Source organism: Mustela putorius, unplaced genomic scaffold, assembly GCF_011764305.1.
Source record: "Mustela putorius furo isolate JIRA1106 unplaced genomic scaffold, ASM1176430v1.1 tig00000238_pilon_pilon_pilon, whole genome shotgun sequence".
Taxonomy (NCBI): Eukaryota; Metazoa; Chordata; class Mammalia; order Carnivora; family Mustelidae; genus Mustela; species Mustela putorius.
The window spans coordinates 127,147-140,937 of record NW_025421324.1 but is presented as its reverse complement, the minus strand read 5'-3'; the positions used below and the strand labels follow the sequence as shown (position 1 = coordinate 140,937).

At 41.9% G+C, this 13,791-nt stretch overlaps 2 protein-coding genes and 1 pseudogene across 2 annotated transcripts; all 3 read right to left on the bottom strand.

Moving 5' to 3' along the window:
• Positions 1-3,089: 3,089 nt before the first annotated feature.
• LOC123391533 lies at positions 3,090-8,204 on the bottom strand (annotated as a pseudogene).
• Positions 4,098-5,971, bottom strand: LOC101672720 (regulatory solute carrier protein family 1 member 1-like). Its single transcript, XM_013049237.2, is given in 5 exon segments — positions 4,098-4,355; positions 4,358-4,902; positions 4,905-4,998; positions 5,001-5,332; positions 5,335-5,971. Coding segments are annotated over 5 exon segments (1,827 nt in total). The 3' UTR covers positions 4,098-4,136.
• Positions 8,205-12,522: 4,318 nt separating the features above from the next.
• On the bottom strand, positions 12,523-13,485 carry LOC101688868 (putative olfactory receptor 56B2). Its single transcript, XM_004779043.3, has one exon. The coding sequence runs from the start codon at positions 13,480-13,482 to the stop codon at positions 12,523-12,525; it is 960 nt and encodes a 319-aa protein (XP_004779100.1). The 5' UTR covers positions 13,483-13,485.
• Positions 13,486-13,791: the final 306 nt, after the last annotated feature.

Genomic DNA, 13,791 nt, shown 5'->3' with positions numbered 1-13,791 from the left:
TTCTGTTGGTCTACATGGTCAGCATCCCAGGAAAGCCGTGCTCAAATTTTACTTCCCACCAAAATGTGATGCTTCTGCTATTTGCAGAAACTAAGGCACAGGAGAAAATCAAGTACATCAAAGGCTTACCCCTAAATTATTTATTCCCTGAACTCCTAGAAACACCTAACACTGAGAGGCCTCTAAAGTATAGAACTGAAGCCATGATTTTACATTTCTAGTTCTCAAAGACACACTTCGAATTTACTTTGTTGCTAAGAGGAACTGGAGTTTTTAATTCTTTCAGGGAAAAAAGCTATTTTTATTTTATGGAACACCTAACACAAAAGGTTTACATTCCATCTTCTGGGAAGGGAAACTCTTAATAACTTGTTTCTTTCTAGTTCAGCTGCAGACTATACCAAATTCAAAGGAGAAGTTTGGCTTTTTGGTATTTGTGCTAGAGAATGGAAGAATGCATCATCTAATCAGCTTTTCTTAGGATAAGTCACCAGTGATAACAAGTCTGAAATACATCGCAGTTCAATTTATCCTGCTTGCACTCATTACCGGTGGCAAACAGGTAAGAAAAGGAAGTCAGAATGCACTGTAACTTTCCTGGCCAGTTATTTGCAAGGCTGTTTTTATATACATGGTGGCATAAAAGCCACCGTAAGTGGAGAATATATCTGTAGATACAAAAATTGTTTGCTTTTCAGTCTATGTAAAATTAACTGTAGAATATTTGTCAGTCACACATGTCTATATAAACATGAGCTGATGGTTAAACCAACCAAGTTTTTATGGCTTTTACTAGAGATAGAAAGCTGTGCTAAGGAAGAACAGGCAGGTTCCATTTTAACTAGTTATCATAAAATCAGTGACAGAGTCTCATGTATCTTTCCATTTTTATGCAACCTTCTCTCGCTGGAGAAATGCTTTGGGGGAAAAACACATGGGTTGTGTCTTCCTTTAGTACATATGGAGACAAGGAGCTCTGGGAGGTTTCAGAGGCTCCAAGGCAAAACAATTTTAACACCCACCACCCACCATCTATCCAGTTCTCTTTGCCAAGCAACTGGTTATCTTTTTATGTTAATGGCTAAGGCCCTACATGTAGGATGAAGGCAATTGGCTGATTTCAGGAGACCTACACAGGTACCAGTTTGGAAATCATTTTTATCAGCTCTAGTGGGCAAAACCTACAGGCTAGCCATTAGCTGTCTGGTCACCAAGCACACTGCTACACACCCGAGTATAGGATAATTTTCTTCTCTCTTTGGTGAATAAACAGAGACCACCGTTGAAGGTGAGCGCTGACCACAGAAGCGTCCATGACTGGTCGTGGCAAAGCAGCTGTCCAGTAAAGTGGCCCATTACTGTCTAGGGCTGACCAGTATCAGTCTTGTTGGCAACCTGAGGAGCTCACGATGATTTTATCTTATTTTAAGAGAAGTTAATCTTGAATTTATTCATTTTTTAAAGTAAGTCTAACTTTTTTTTTTTTTTTTTTAAGTCATCTCTACACCCAATGTGAAGCTCTAACTCACGACCGTGAGATCGAGAGTTGCACATTCTTCTGACTGAGCCAGCCAGGCACCCTGAATTTCTGCACTTTCAGTAAAACTGACCATGAAGGTTCACTAGTGTCATGTTCCTTAATTCCCTTTGTGTTTTAAGAACTGCAAAATTTAAAAATGATTCAAAATCCTAACAATGTCGACGATTTCACTTTCATACAAATGATGGAGCGGGAAATACGGCTTTGAAAAATCTAAAGCAATTATACGTTGAAAAGTAAATGATGACAAAGGACAAGGATATTTGGCAAGTGGGTTCAGCTCATTCATTCAAAGGAATCCTAACAAGAATACATGTACAGCTATAGGCCTATTCAATTTTCTCCTAAAAATAAATATACATATGTAAAAAGCTGTTATAATAAAACCTTTTCTGGGCTGATAGTCTACATCCCACCCAAATCTCTGCACTGTAAAAACGGAGTGGCCTTACCTCTGAGCAGTGCACCACTGCCCAGACAGAAGACTAGGAGGCCCAGCTTCACGTAGAGGCCTTTTAGGAGGAGTCTGTTGTCACCGATAACTTCCCCTACCTCTCACCAATCCCACTTAAAGATTTATAAGCTTAGAGTAAATTCCCAATTACCACCCATAAAACAAATACAGGGGCTGTTGCATTGCTACTAGATTTTGCTTCAATCATAGCGCCAATTACTTAATTACAATCACAGCTCTAAGGGTTGGTTGACAGAAATCCTATATGCAGTTTCCTAGTGCATCTTATGTCTTTGGTGTGGGGCAGACAAAAGGGTCTGCAACATGTAATTGTCTACAAGAACACGTCAAGACCACATGGCTGACCCCCTGTTCTAAGCGCCCTCTGGGAAACAGTAAAACCACAACTCCTTCTGTCAACCACCTCAACTCAGAGGGTCATGATGAATCTGTGTGACTTTCCATCACATCACTAAAGTCTTATCACACACACACAAACATCGCAGTAAAGGAAAAGAAGATGGAATAGGGTAGAAGAGAAACGTCTCTAAGTGCCCCCCCCAAATTAAAATTTCAAAAACTCCTGAGATATGAGTCTCTACTCTGATTGTGCTCAATGACTCGAATTCTGAGGGAAAGAATAAACTTCCAAAGAGAGTAAGAATTTAGACAAAACCATTTAACACTGAGTTCACGAATCACCCTTTCAAAACATCTGTTTTGAACACATTACGAACTACAACTTGGAATCAGGAGTCGTTCTCAAAATTCTTTTCAGTAAAACCAAGATTTCAGATTCCTGCTAGGTACGTAAGAGAGTTTCTTTTCCAGGAAAAACTACCTAACATCTATCCAGTAGGAATTGCACAGTGGGGTCCACAGGACAATGGTTTCTGAGGGCTAGTCCTCATATAAAAAAAGGCCACAATAAATACGTCTATATACTATGCCCCACTCTACCTTGACATCGTAAACACAAATATGACATGTCTTGCTTTAAAAAAGAAACTACTGAGGAAAGAAAGGGATGGAAATCTCTACCAAGGCCACTTCAGTCAGAAACTGCAGTTGCTATTTCCGATGCCATGAAGGACATCAACACAGAGACTTACCATTCCAAGCACCAAGGTGAACCAGTGACAAGGTTATCCCCACTTCACAATATTCCACTCAGATCACAGCTCAACCTGAGCTTTAGAAGAAGTTCCTAGTAGATGAGCTTTGAAAGGAAATCTGCTGGCGAACAACCCACTAGCAATCTTTAAGTTCATCAGCATCACTAAGGGTTGAGGGGTGATCAGTAAGATGCTAACAACCCCCCACCCCAAGTCAATTCCAGTGTTTCTTGGCCATTTTTCACTCGTGATTCTTGAAGCATCACCAAGACATTTGCAAATGAAATTACAGACTCTTCCCTTTCCTGTCTGGGTAGCACCATGTTTCACTCTGATGCGGACTCCCCCACCCCCTTCAGTGTCCCACCCCAAATACTTGGCAATCCATGCAGCAGCCTATGATGCACAAATCAGCCCAAGTTCTAAACCCTCCCACGTCATTCCATAAAAAGGTCAAATCCTAATCACACGAATAAAAACATACCACTCTAGGAAATATTATTCAATTATCCTTCAATTTCCTGTCATGACTGATGAATCATCAATACACAGAGCACTAAGTGTAATTCCAAACACCAAACCATGTGATCCAGTTTGCAACTGAGACAAGTCATACCTTGCCTCCAGCACAGACACAGCCAAAATGGGAAGTTGATCTGCATTTTAGCTACATGGGTGGTGGGATTTCTCTGAACTTCTGCTTTTTAAAGCATTCACTCTTATTCTAAAATGGTATGCTATACACAAAACCATCAATTTTATTCCAGAATACATCTTAATGATAATAAAAAGCTTTTGTATGCACATACTGCCAATACATTTTAAAAGGCCCAAATTTTAACAAAGAGAATAGACAAATTCATCAGACAGGAGATAAGTTACTTTGGCTGAAAAAAATCTTTAAAAAAAATCTGGCTCAACATTCTGCTTGCAGGTTTCTACATATACTGTATATGTGGTGAGTGTGTACATGTGTGTATAGCTTTTTTGAAGGGAATGGAGTATGGTCTAGCCCCCTGCTCCATGGTTATGTAGGAACTACAATGTTCTTTGCTAGCAAAACAAGAAGTGCAAGGTCTGCATTTGCACCAACTCGATGCAAAGCCCCAACAGCTTCCTGCAAAGTGAAGCTGGCACGGAGAATGCGGTTAATGTCTATGGCGGGAAAAATTAATGGTGAAAGAATAGAGGGACTTGCTGATGGCTGGCCGGGAGGTGGTTCAAATTCAAGACGTGACTCTGCAGCTCTGGGGGACAGACAACTTCTCTGGTCTCTGGCCTGTCTGGCACTGGCTTCTGTGTGCCCTGACCCAAATCTTCAACCAGTATGAAACTGGTTTCATACTTCGTTTGCTCGCAAGTGTGACTGACTGCATCCTCCTTGCCTGCTACGAGTTTGGGGGGAATGTCCACACCTAAGGTGCAGTGTGACTGATCAGACGTTTTAGTGGAGGCCAGAGTGGCAGAGCTGCTCTCCCTTCTGGATTCCCTAGACTCGGGGTCACTTTCCTTATCCATTACTAGGCCATTGCCCGGATCCCCAATGGTACTACTTTCGACGGCATCTACTCCAGCACCATCTGAAGCATCTGGTAACTTCTCTGCTCTCACCGATACAGATATGGTGTGATGAAAGGTGACTTGTGAGCTCTCTTCATTCTGGGTAACTGTAAGATGCTCACTTTGGGTCCATCTTTCAGAAAGGTCCTTAATAACTATTTGGCCCTTGGTTACCATTTCAGACTGACAGGTAACTTCCCCAGATGTATTTTCTGAAGCTGATTTATTACTAATACCAGAAGTTCATGGAGTTCCTTCAAGGCTACTTTTAGAGATGAGCAGGATTCCTCCACTGACTCCACAGAGGGCTGACAACTGCCACAAAGACTTAAGAGGGGGAGCAATCCCCATCTTCTTTACCTGTTCCAGACATTTCAGTGTTACTGTCTGGGAGCTGTAAATCCTGAGTTCAAATGGAATTACTCAAAATTTCAGATGAAGGGCTACATTTTGATGGTTCCACTTCCATCAAGGGATTATTTAAACTGTGAGAAGATGCCCCGATGTCCCTGACACTGGCCTGCTGACCATGTGCGGAATTACACAGAGCAATGAGGGATTCTTCAACCGTATCTACTTCCATAAGTGTTTCTGAATTCGAGCAGCCAAAGCACCCTGAAGGTTGAGTACTTTCTTCTGTACCCGAAAGGTCCACATTCTGTCTCCTTTCACTGCCGTTTCCAAATCAACACTTCTTCGTTGATTCTGTTGCCTTTCTCCAAAAAGCTCAGAGTCCTCTATGTTGCAGAGATGTTCTTGGTCATTTAGAGCATTCAGTTGTCTAACCCCATGCTGTTCATTCCCTGGTTCCTTGTGCCGCCAAAGGCCACTCACCTGAGGCAGGTTCTGATTTTCTGGATGCCGACTCTTCCCACCTAAAAGCCCCGGTGGTTCTTGCACCCTAGTGGTTGTGACAGGTACACTACCTTGCTGTCTTGTGTGGAGATGAGATCTTGGGCCCTGGGTGCTTCTTTCAGCAGATTTCTCCATGTTATCAGCAACAATGGCTTCTTCGGAGGAATTCTGCAAAGGCAGAACTGGACTGCGGTCTGCTGAAGAAGCACTATCAGGAAGATCCTGGAGAGGAAGATGTTCTTTCTTTTCAGAGGTTATCTGGAATTCAGCTGAAGCCTTCAAAGCCTTCACAGCTTTAGGTTCGATGCTGTCAGGGTCACTGGGCTTGATAGGGCAGACTGAAGCAAAGACAGAGTGAGCAAGACTCATAGGATTACCAATCTCAGGACTCTGTCCTAAAGGATGGGCTGGATGTTTACATCCATCTGAAGCTGGTAATGATGACATTCCCAGCGAGGTAGTTTCTTTACCACTTTTCTCTGGCCTGGGGCCCACTCCAGCTGTAGTATACACACACTCCATGCATCATAGCTTCTGACGCTCTGCGTCCTCTACAGACTTTTGAAGAGCTTCTGCTAGTTCCTGGTCTGCAATCTCCTCTGGCCGCATGTCCTCTCGCCCAGCCCCATATGCCAACCGGGCACACTCCGGGGAGTGTGGTGGTCTGGGGAGGAAGGTGGTCTGAGAGCCGGTGGTGCTATCACGAGCACATTTTTCTTGAGGTCAATGGAACACTGATGCTGCTTTAGCATGTCCAGACCCAGAAGTATGTCCATGGGCTACTCCTCAAGTATAGAGAACGAACACGCCAGGAAATCACCTTCAATCTGAACCTGAGCTTGATGTACCCTTCCAATAATTTTCTGGGTGCCCACTCCTTTGGCGATCCCTGCCCACCGACGGTTCACCAGCCTCATTATGTTACACCTTTCTGCACAAGCTTGGCTCATAATAGTCATCTGGGCACCTGAGTCAGTGAAGGCTTTCACAGGGTGTTCGTTTACTTTGCAGTTAATATAAAGCATCACTACTTGGCCAAAACTTTCAGAGGCTTCTTCCATAGCTATCGTCATGTTTTCCTCAATGTTCTGTTGCCTTATATCTTCTTCTATTTTTGCCTGAGCTTCAAAATCAAAAGGGTCAACAGAAAAGAAATGAATCCTTTCTTGCTCTCTCTGGGCTCTGTCCTGCTGCTGCTCCACCAGGACCCTAGAAAATTTCTCAAGGTTTCCACTGAACAGAGCATCTGCCAAGGGCGGGTTGTGTTCCTTCAGCAAGGACAGCTCATGAGGGTTGGCCAGCAACATGTCTCGGAGCAAGGCCAAGCCCTGAGGAGATGAAGCTATGTCTCCAGGAGATGAGTGGGAATGCTGTGCTGGTGGCTGGCGCTGCCAGGAGCCTGATGTGCCAGGTACGGCTATACTAGGAAGTCTATGCGGGGTAAGTTTGGGAACTGCACAGGAGGTCAAGGGTCGGCGTTCTCCTTCTGTCCTAAAATCACAACATCCCCATCTTTCAAGCCCTAGGAAGCCAGCAATCTGTGGTTGTATGTGAGAGGTCTTTCAGCATAGACAATCTGGCTCTCCCCTGCGTGGATGCCGGACTCAAGCTTGCACAGCGCGCAGAAATTGTGCAGCTGGAAGTCCGCCTCAACCTGGAGGGAAAGTCACCTCGGAGAGGTCCCTCTGCACACAGTACACGGGCGAGCAGCATGGCCCAGGCCCGACCAAGCTCTGCTCGGCCCAGCCTCGGCGCTGGGCTGCGGGGCGGCGGCGGGGCCTGGCTGGTGATGCGGGCGAAGGGCAGCGAAGGGCTGGCTCGCCCGCTTGCTCCTTCCCTCCCTCACACAGGCTCAGTGACTCCCTCCCTCCCGCCCTCACTACCAAGCACGGCGGCCGCCACTCGCCTGCGACTCCGTCTGCCTGCTTCTATATTTTTATTTTTAAAGGTTTTATTTATTTAGAGAAGGAGAGAGAGCATGCATAAATGAGTTTGGGGAGGGCCAGAGAGAGAGAGAGAATCTCAAGGGCACTTGGTACTGAACCTGACTCCACTTGGGGCTTGATCTTATGATCCTAAGATCATGACCTGAGCTGAAATCAAGTCAAACATTTAACTGACTGAGCCACCCAGGTGCCCCCCATTTTTTTTTTTTTTAAGAGAAAGAGTGCAAGTGAGGCTGGAGGGGCAGAGGGAGAGAAAAAGCTTAAGAAGCCACCCCCATGTATATGTATTTTTTTATTTCACAAGCTATGTTACTACAACAAATACATAGCATTTTTGCACTGTTTCCCACTATTATTTTATTGAGGTGAAATTCACATACCATCTAATTACTCATTTAAATCAATCAACATTTATGATTGAGTGGCTTTGTACATTTACAATGCTGTGCCACCAACAGAAATATATAATTCCAGAAAATCTCCAATGCCAAGCAAAAACAAAACAAAAAAATGAAAAAACAAAGCAAACAAACAAAAAATAAACCCCTACATAATCATTAACCTCACTCCATATTGATTCATCCTTCCAGCTCCAGACAACAGCTAATTAGCTTTTTGGTTCAATGGACGAATTTATTCTGGAGATACCAAATAAATGGAATCATACATACCTGTACAATACATAGTTTTTGTGTCTGGCTTATTTCACTCAGTACAGTATTTACATAGTTCATCTATGTAAAAGCACATATGGGTACTTTATCCTTTTTGTGGATTAATAATAATGCTGTATATGAATATGTCTCAATTCGTACATCCATTAGGCCGCTGATGGACATTTTTGTTCTTTCTATTTCTTGGCTAATATTGCTAATGTGAACATTGGTGTACAAATTGTTTTTAGGAGTCACATGGTAATTGTGTTCAATTTTGTGAATAAATATCAAACTGTTTTCCACATCTCATGTATAGATTTACATTCTCACTAAGAATGTATGAGGATTCCAGTATTTATACAAAATCTCCAACACTGGCTAATTTATAAAATACAGTCATTTTAAGGAATATAGGGTGTCTTATAGTGGTTTTGATTTTATTCATCTAATGACTGAGATTGCTCTTGTCTTCATGTGCTTGATAACAATTGCATATCTTCTTTATAAAATGATTTTATTTATCTATTTGAGAGAGAGCCTGAGAGGGGAGAGGGGCAGATAGATATGGAGAGGGAGAAGCAGATTCCTGCTGTGCATGGAGCATGATGTGGGGCTCAATCCCAGGACCCTGAGATCATGACCCAAGCTGAAGTCAGATCCTTAATCAGCTGAGCCATCCAGGAGCCCCCAATGCACATCTTCTTCAGAGAAATGTTTTTTCAACTCCTTCATCCATTAAAAAAAAAAATTGAGACACATTAGAAAGCAAATAGACAAATGACAGGAGTAAGTCCTATGTTATCAGTGCTTCTATCAATGCATGTGGATTAAACTCTAATTAAAAAAAAACAAAGATTGGTTTTATGCCAGTACCATGCTGTCTTGGTGATCACAGCTTTGTAATAAAGATTGAAATCAGGTAATATGATGCCCCCAGCTTTATTTTAGTTTTTCAACATTTCCTTAGCAATTCGGGGTCTCTGCTGATTCCATACAAATTTTAGGATTGTTTGCTCCAGCTCTTTGAAGAATACCGGTGGAATTTTGATCAGAATGGCATTAAAAGTATAGATTGCTTTAGGCAGTATAGACATTTTAACAATGTTTATTCTTCCGATCCAAGAGCATGGAATGGTCTTTTTGTGTCTTCTTCAATTTCTTTCATGAGTGTTCTGTAATTCCTTGAGTACAGATCCTTTACCTCTTTGGTTAGGTTTATTCCCAGGTATCTTATGGTTCTTGGTGCTATAGTCAATGGAATTGATTCTCTAATTTCCCTTTCTGTATTTTCATTTTTATTGTATAAGAAGGCAACTGATTTCTGCACATTGACTTTGTATCTTGCCACGTTGCTGAATTGCTGTATGAGTTCTAGTAGTTTGGGGGTGGAGTCTTTTGGGTTTTCCATATAAAGAATCATGTCATCTGCGAAGAGAGAGAGTTTGACTTTTTCATTACCAATTTGGATACCTTTTATTTCCCTTTGTTGTCTGATTGCTGTTACTAGGACTTCTAATACTATGTTGAACAAGAGTGGTTAGAGTGGGCATCCTTGTCTTGTTCCTGATCTCGACGGGAAGGCTGCAAGCCTTTTCCCATTGAGGATGATGTTTGCTGTGGGTCTTTCATAGATAGATTTGATGAAGCTCAGGAATGTTCCCTCTATCCCTATACTTTGAAGCGTTTTAATCAGGAACGGATGCTGGATTTTGTCAAGTGCTTTTTCTGAATCAATTGAGAGGACCATGTGGTTCTTCTCTCTTCTCATATTAATTTGTTGTATCACATTGATTGATTTGCGAATGCTGAACCATCCTTGTAGCCGGGGATGAATCCCACCTGATCATGGTGGATAATCTTTTTAATGTGCTGTTGGATCCTGTTTGCTAGGATCTTGTTGAGAATCTTAGCATCCATATTCATCAGTGATATTGGTCTAAAATTCTCCTTTTTTGTAGGGTCTTTGCCTGGTTTGGGGATCAGGTAATGCTGGCTTCATAGAAAGAGTCTGGAAGTTTTCCTTCTGCTTCAGTTTTTTGAAAGAGCTTCAGGAGACTAGGTGTTATTTCTTCTTTGAAGGTTTGGTAGAATTCCCCAGGGAATCTGTCAGGACCTCGGCTCTTGTTTTTTGGGAGGTTTTTGATCACTGCTTCAATCTCGTTATTAGATATCGGTCTATTCAGGTTGTCGATTTCTTCCTGGTTCAATTTTGGTAGTTTATAGTTTTCCAGGAATGCATCCATTTCATCTAGGTTGCTAAGCTTATTGGCATATAACTGTTGATAATAACTTCTGATGATTGTTTCTACTTCCTTCGTGGTCGTTGTGATCTGTCCCTTTTCATTCATAATTTTATGAATTTGGGCTTTCTCTCTTTTCTTTTGGATTAGTGTGGCCAATGGTTTATCGATCTTATTGATTCTTTCAAAAAACCTGCTTCTAGTTTCATTGATATGCTCTACTGTATCTCTGGTTTCTACCTCATTGATCTCAGCTCTAATCTTGATGATTTCCCTTCTTATGTGTGGAGTTGGTTTGATTTGTTGTTGATTCTCCAGTTCTTTAAGGTGTAGAGACAGCTGGTGTATTCTGGATTTTACAATTTTTTTGAGGGAGGCTTGGATGGCTATGTATTTCCCCCTTAGGACAGCCTTTGCTGTATCCCATAGGTTTTGAACCGAAGTGTCTTCATTCTCATTGGTTTCCATGAATTGTTTCAGTTCTTCTTTGAGAGTAGAGAGCCCAGATATGGACCCTCAACTCTATGGTCAATTAATCTTCAACAAAGCAGGAAAAAATATACAGTGGAAAAAGACAGTATCTTTAATAAATGGTGCTGGGAAAACTGGACAGCTATATATAGAAGAATGAAACTCGACCATTCTCTTACACCGTACACAAAGATAAACTCAAAATCGATAAAAGACCTCAACGTGAGACAGGAAACAAAAGTGAAAATAAACTTTTGGGACTTCATCAAAATCAAAAGCTTCTGCACAGCAAAGGGAACAACCAAGAAAACAAAGAGGCAACCCACGGAATGGGAGAAGATATTTGCAAATGACAGTACAGACAAAAGGTTGATATCCAGGATCTATAATGAACTCCTCAAACTCCACACACATGAAACAGGCAAACATATCAAAAAATGGGCAGAAGATATGAACAGACACTTCTCCCATCAAGACATACAAATGGCTATCAGACACATGAAAAAATGTTCATCATCACTAGCCCTCAGGGAGATTCAAATTAAAACCACATTGAGATACCACCTTACACCAGTTAGAATGGCCAAAATTAACAAAACAGGAAACAACATGTGTTGGAGAGGATGTGGAGAAAGGGGAACCCTCTTCCACTGTTGGTGAGAATGCAAGTTGGTGCAACCTCTTTGGAGAACAGTGTGGAGATTCCTCAAGAAATTAAAAATAGAACTTCCCTATGACCCTGCAATTGCACTACTGGGTATTTACCCCAAAGATACAGATGTCGTGAAAAGAAGGGCTGTCTGTACCCCAATGTTTATAGCAGCAATGGCCATGGTCGCCAATCTATGGAAAGAACCAAGATGCCCTTCAACGGACGAATGGATAAGGAAGATGTGGTCCATATACACTATGGAGTATTATGCCTCCATCAGAAAGGACGGATACCCAACTTTTGTAGCAACATGGACGGGACTGGAAGAGATTATGCTGAGTGAAATAAGTCAAGCAGAGAGAGTCAATTATCATATGGTTTCACTTATTTGTGGAGCATAACAAATAGCATGGAGGACAAGGGGTGTTAGAGAGGAGAAGGGAGTTGGGGTAAATTGGAAGGGGAGGTGAATCATGAGAGACTATGGACTCTGAAAAACAATCTGAGGGGTTTGATGTGGCGGGGGTGGGAGGTTGGGGGGGTACCAGGTGGTGGGTATTATAGAGGGCACGGATTGCATGGAGCACTGGGTGTGGTGAAAAGATAATGAATACTGTTTTTCTGAAAATAAATACATTGAAAAAATTAAAAAAAATAAATGCCAAAAAGAACCCCCCCAAAAAAAACAAAAACAAACACAAGATTGGCAAATATCTGCTGACCACCTCAATTTGACACTGTCTAGGTGTTCTAGACAGGACAACTAGGTAAGAAAATGAGAAGAACATTCCACTTGTCCTTCCCTTGGATTCCTTGAGATAATCAGCATCATTTTTTCAGCTGGAAATCATTCTTGAATACAAGATTTCAATTATAGTTTCATCACTTTTTTATTTTGAAGTTTCATTTTTTCCAGATTCATTTATACTAAGTGAAAATTAGTATTAGTGTTTATGTTCCTTAGTTCTGACATATGCAGTGTTTGAGAATATAATCAATGAATAATATGCAAATTAGAAACGAACTTCACCACTTAGTTGCCCTTGATGTCCAGCTTCAGAACCTTATATAAGCCCTGCCTGAGCTCCTTGTTCTTGAGTGCATACACCATGGGGTTGAGGGCAGGAGGAATGACATTGTGTAATACATTAAGTAGAACTGGGATGAGGGGAACTGTCATTGTTACACTATGGGTGATGGAAATTACTACGATGACAGTGTAAAAGAACAAGATTAGGATGAGGTGAGAAGTGCAGGTACTTAGGGCTTTGGATGCAGCTTCTGCTGAGTTCAGCTTCAGCACTGAGTGAAGTATCAAAGCATATGATAAGAAAATCAAACCCAGATCACTCCCCATCAATGCCCAGGCCAGAAGTACCTGGTATATGCTATTGATGGTTCTGTCATCACAGGATAAGCTAGTGACTCCAAGATTAGAGCACAGGCAATGCTCAATTTTGTTCTGTGAGCAGTAGTGTCTCTGAGAAGCCAACACTGGCACTGGGATGGCAACCAGGCTAATTCTGAGTGCCATGAGCATGGTTGCTTTGACCACAAAAGATTCAGTAACTATTGATGGATAGCGTAGTGGTCTACAAATGGCAACATATCTGTCTATAGCCATACAGACAAAGATACCTGATTCCATGCCCACAAAACAGTGTATGACATACATCTGAGCAAAGCACTCTGGGAGACTGATGGCCTTAGCACTGAACCATAAGATCGCCAAAATCTTTGGCATGATGGTGGTGGCCAGTCCCATGTCTACCACAGCCAGGATCCCCAGGAAAGAGTACATAGGCTGGTGTAGTGTGGCCTCTTGTTTGATGGTGATCAGGATAAGGATGTTGGCAGTGAGAGCTAAGAGGTAGAGCAGAGCCAGGGGCAGGGAGATCCAGTGTTGCCAGGTATGAATGCCTGGGAATCCCATCAGAATGAACTCAGAGACTTGAAACTTAGAGATGTTGGAATCTCTGGGATCCTGGAACATTTTCACTAAGAGAAAAAAAAATATATATATTCAAAGTTACTATTCTATTTTAGTAACTCTCAGATAGTACTTGAAATGGAGTTACCTAGGTTCATGATACCAAATGGGGATTTGTGTTTATTATTCTCATTCCACTACTAACATTAATGGTATACTATTAAAAAACTGGAACTGTGATAGTGCATTTCATATTATAAGTCATTTAATCTCAAAAGCACTCTATAAGGTGGGACATAAGATTGCTACATGGGGCTGCTGAAGTGGTTTAGTCTATTATGCAACTGCCTTCAGCTCAGGTCATGATTTCAG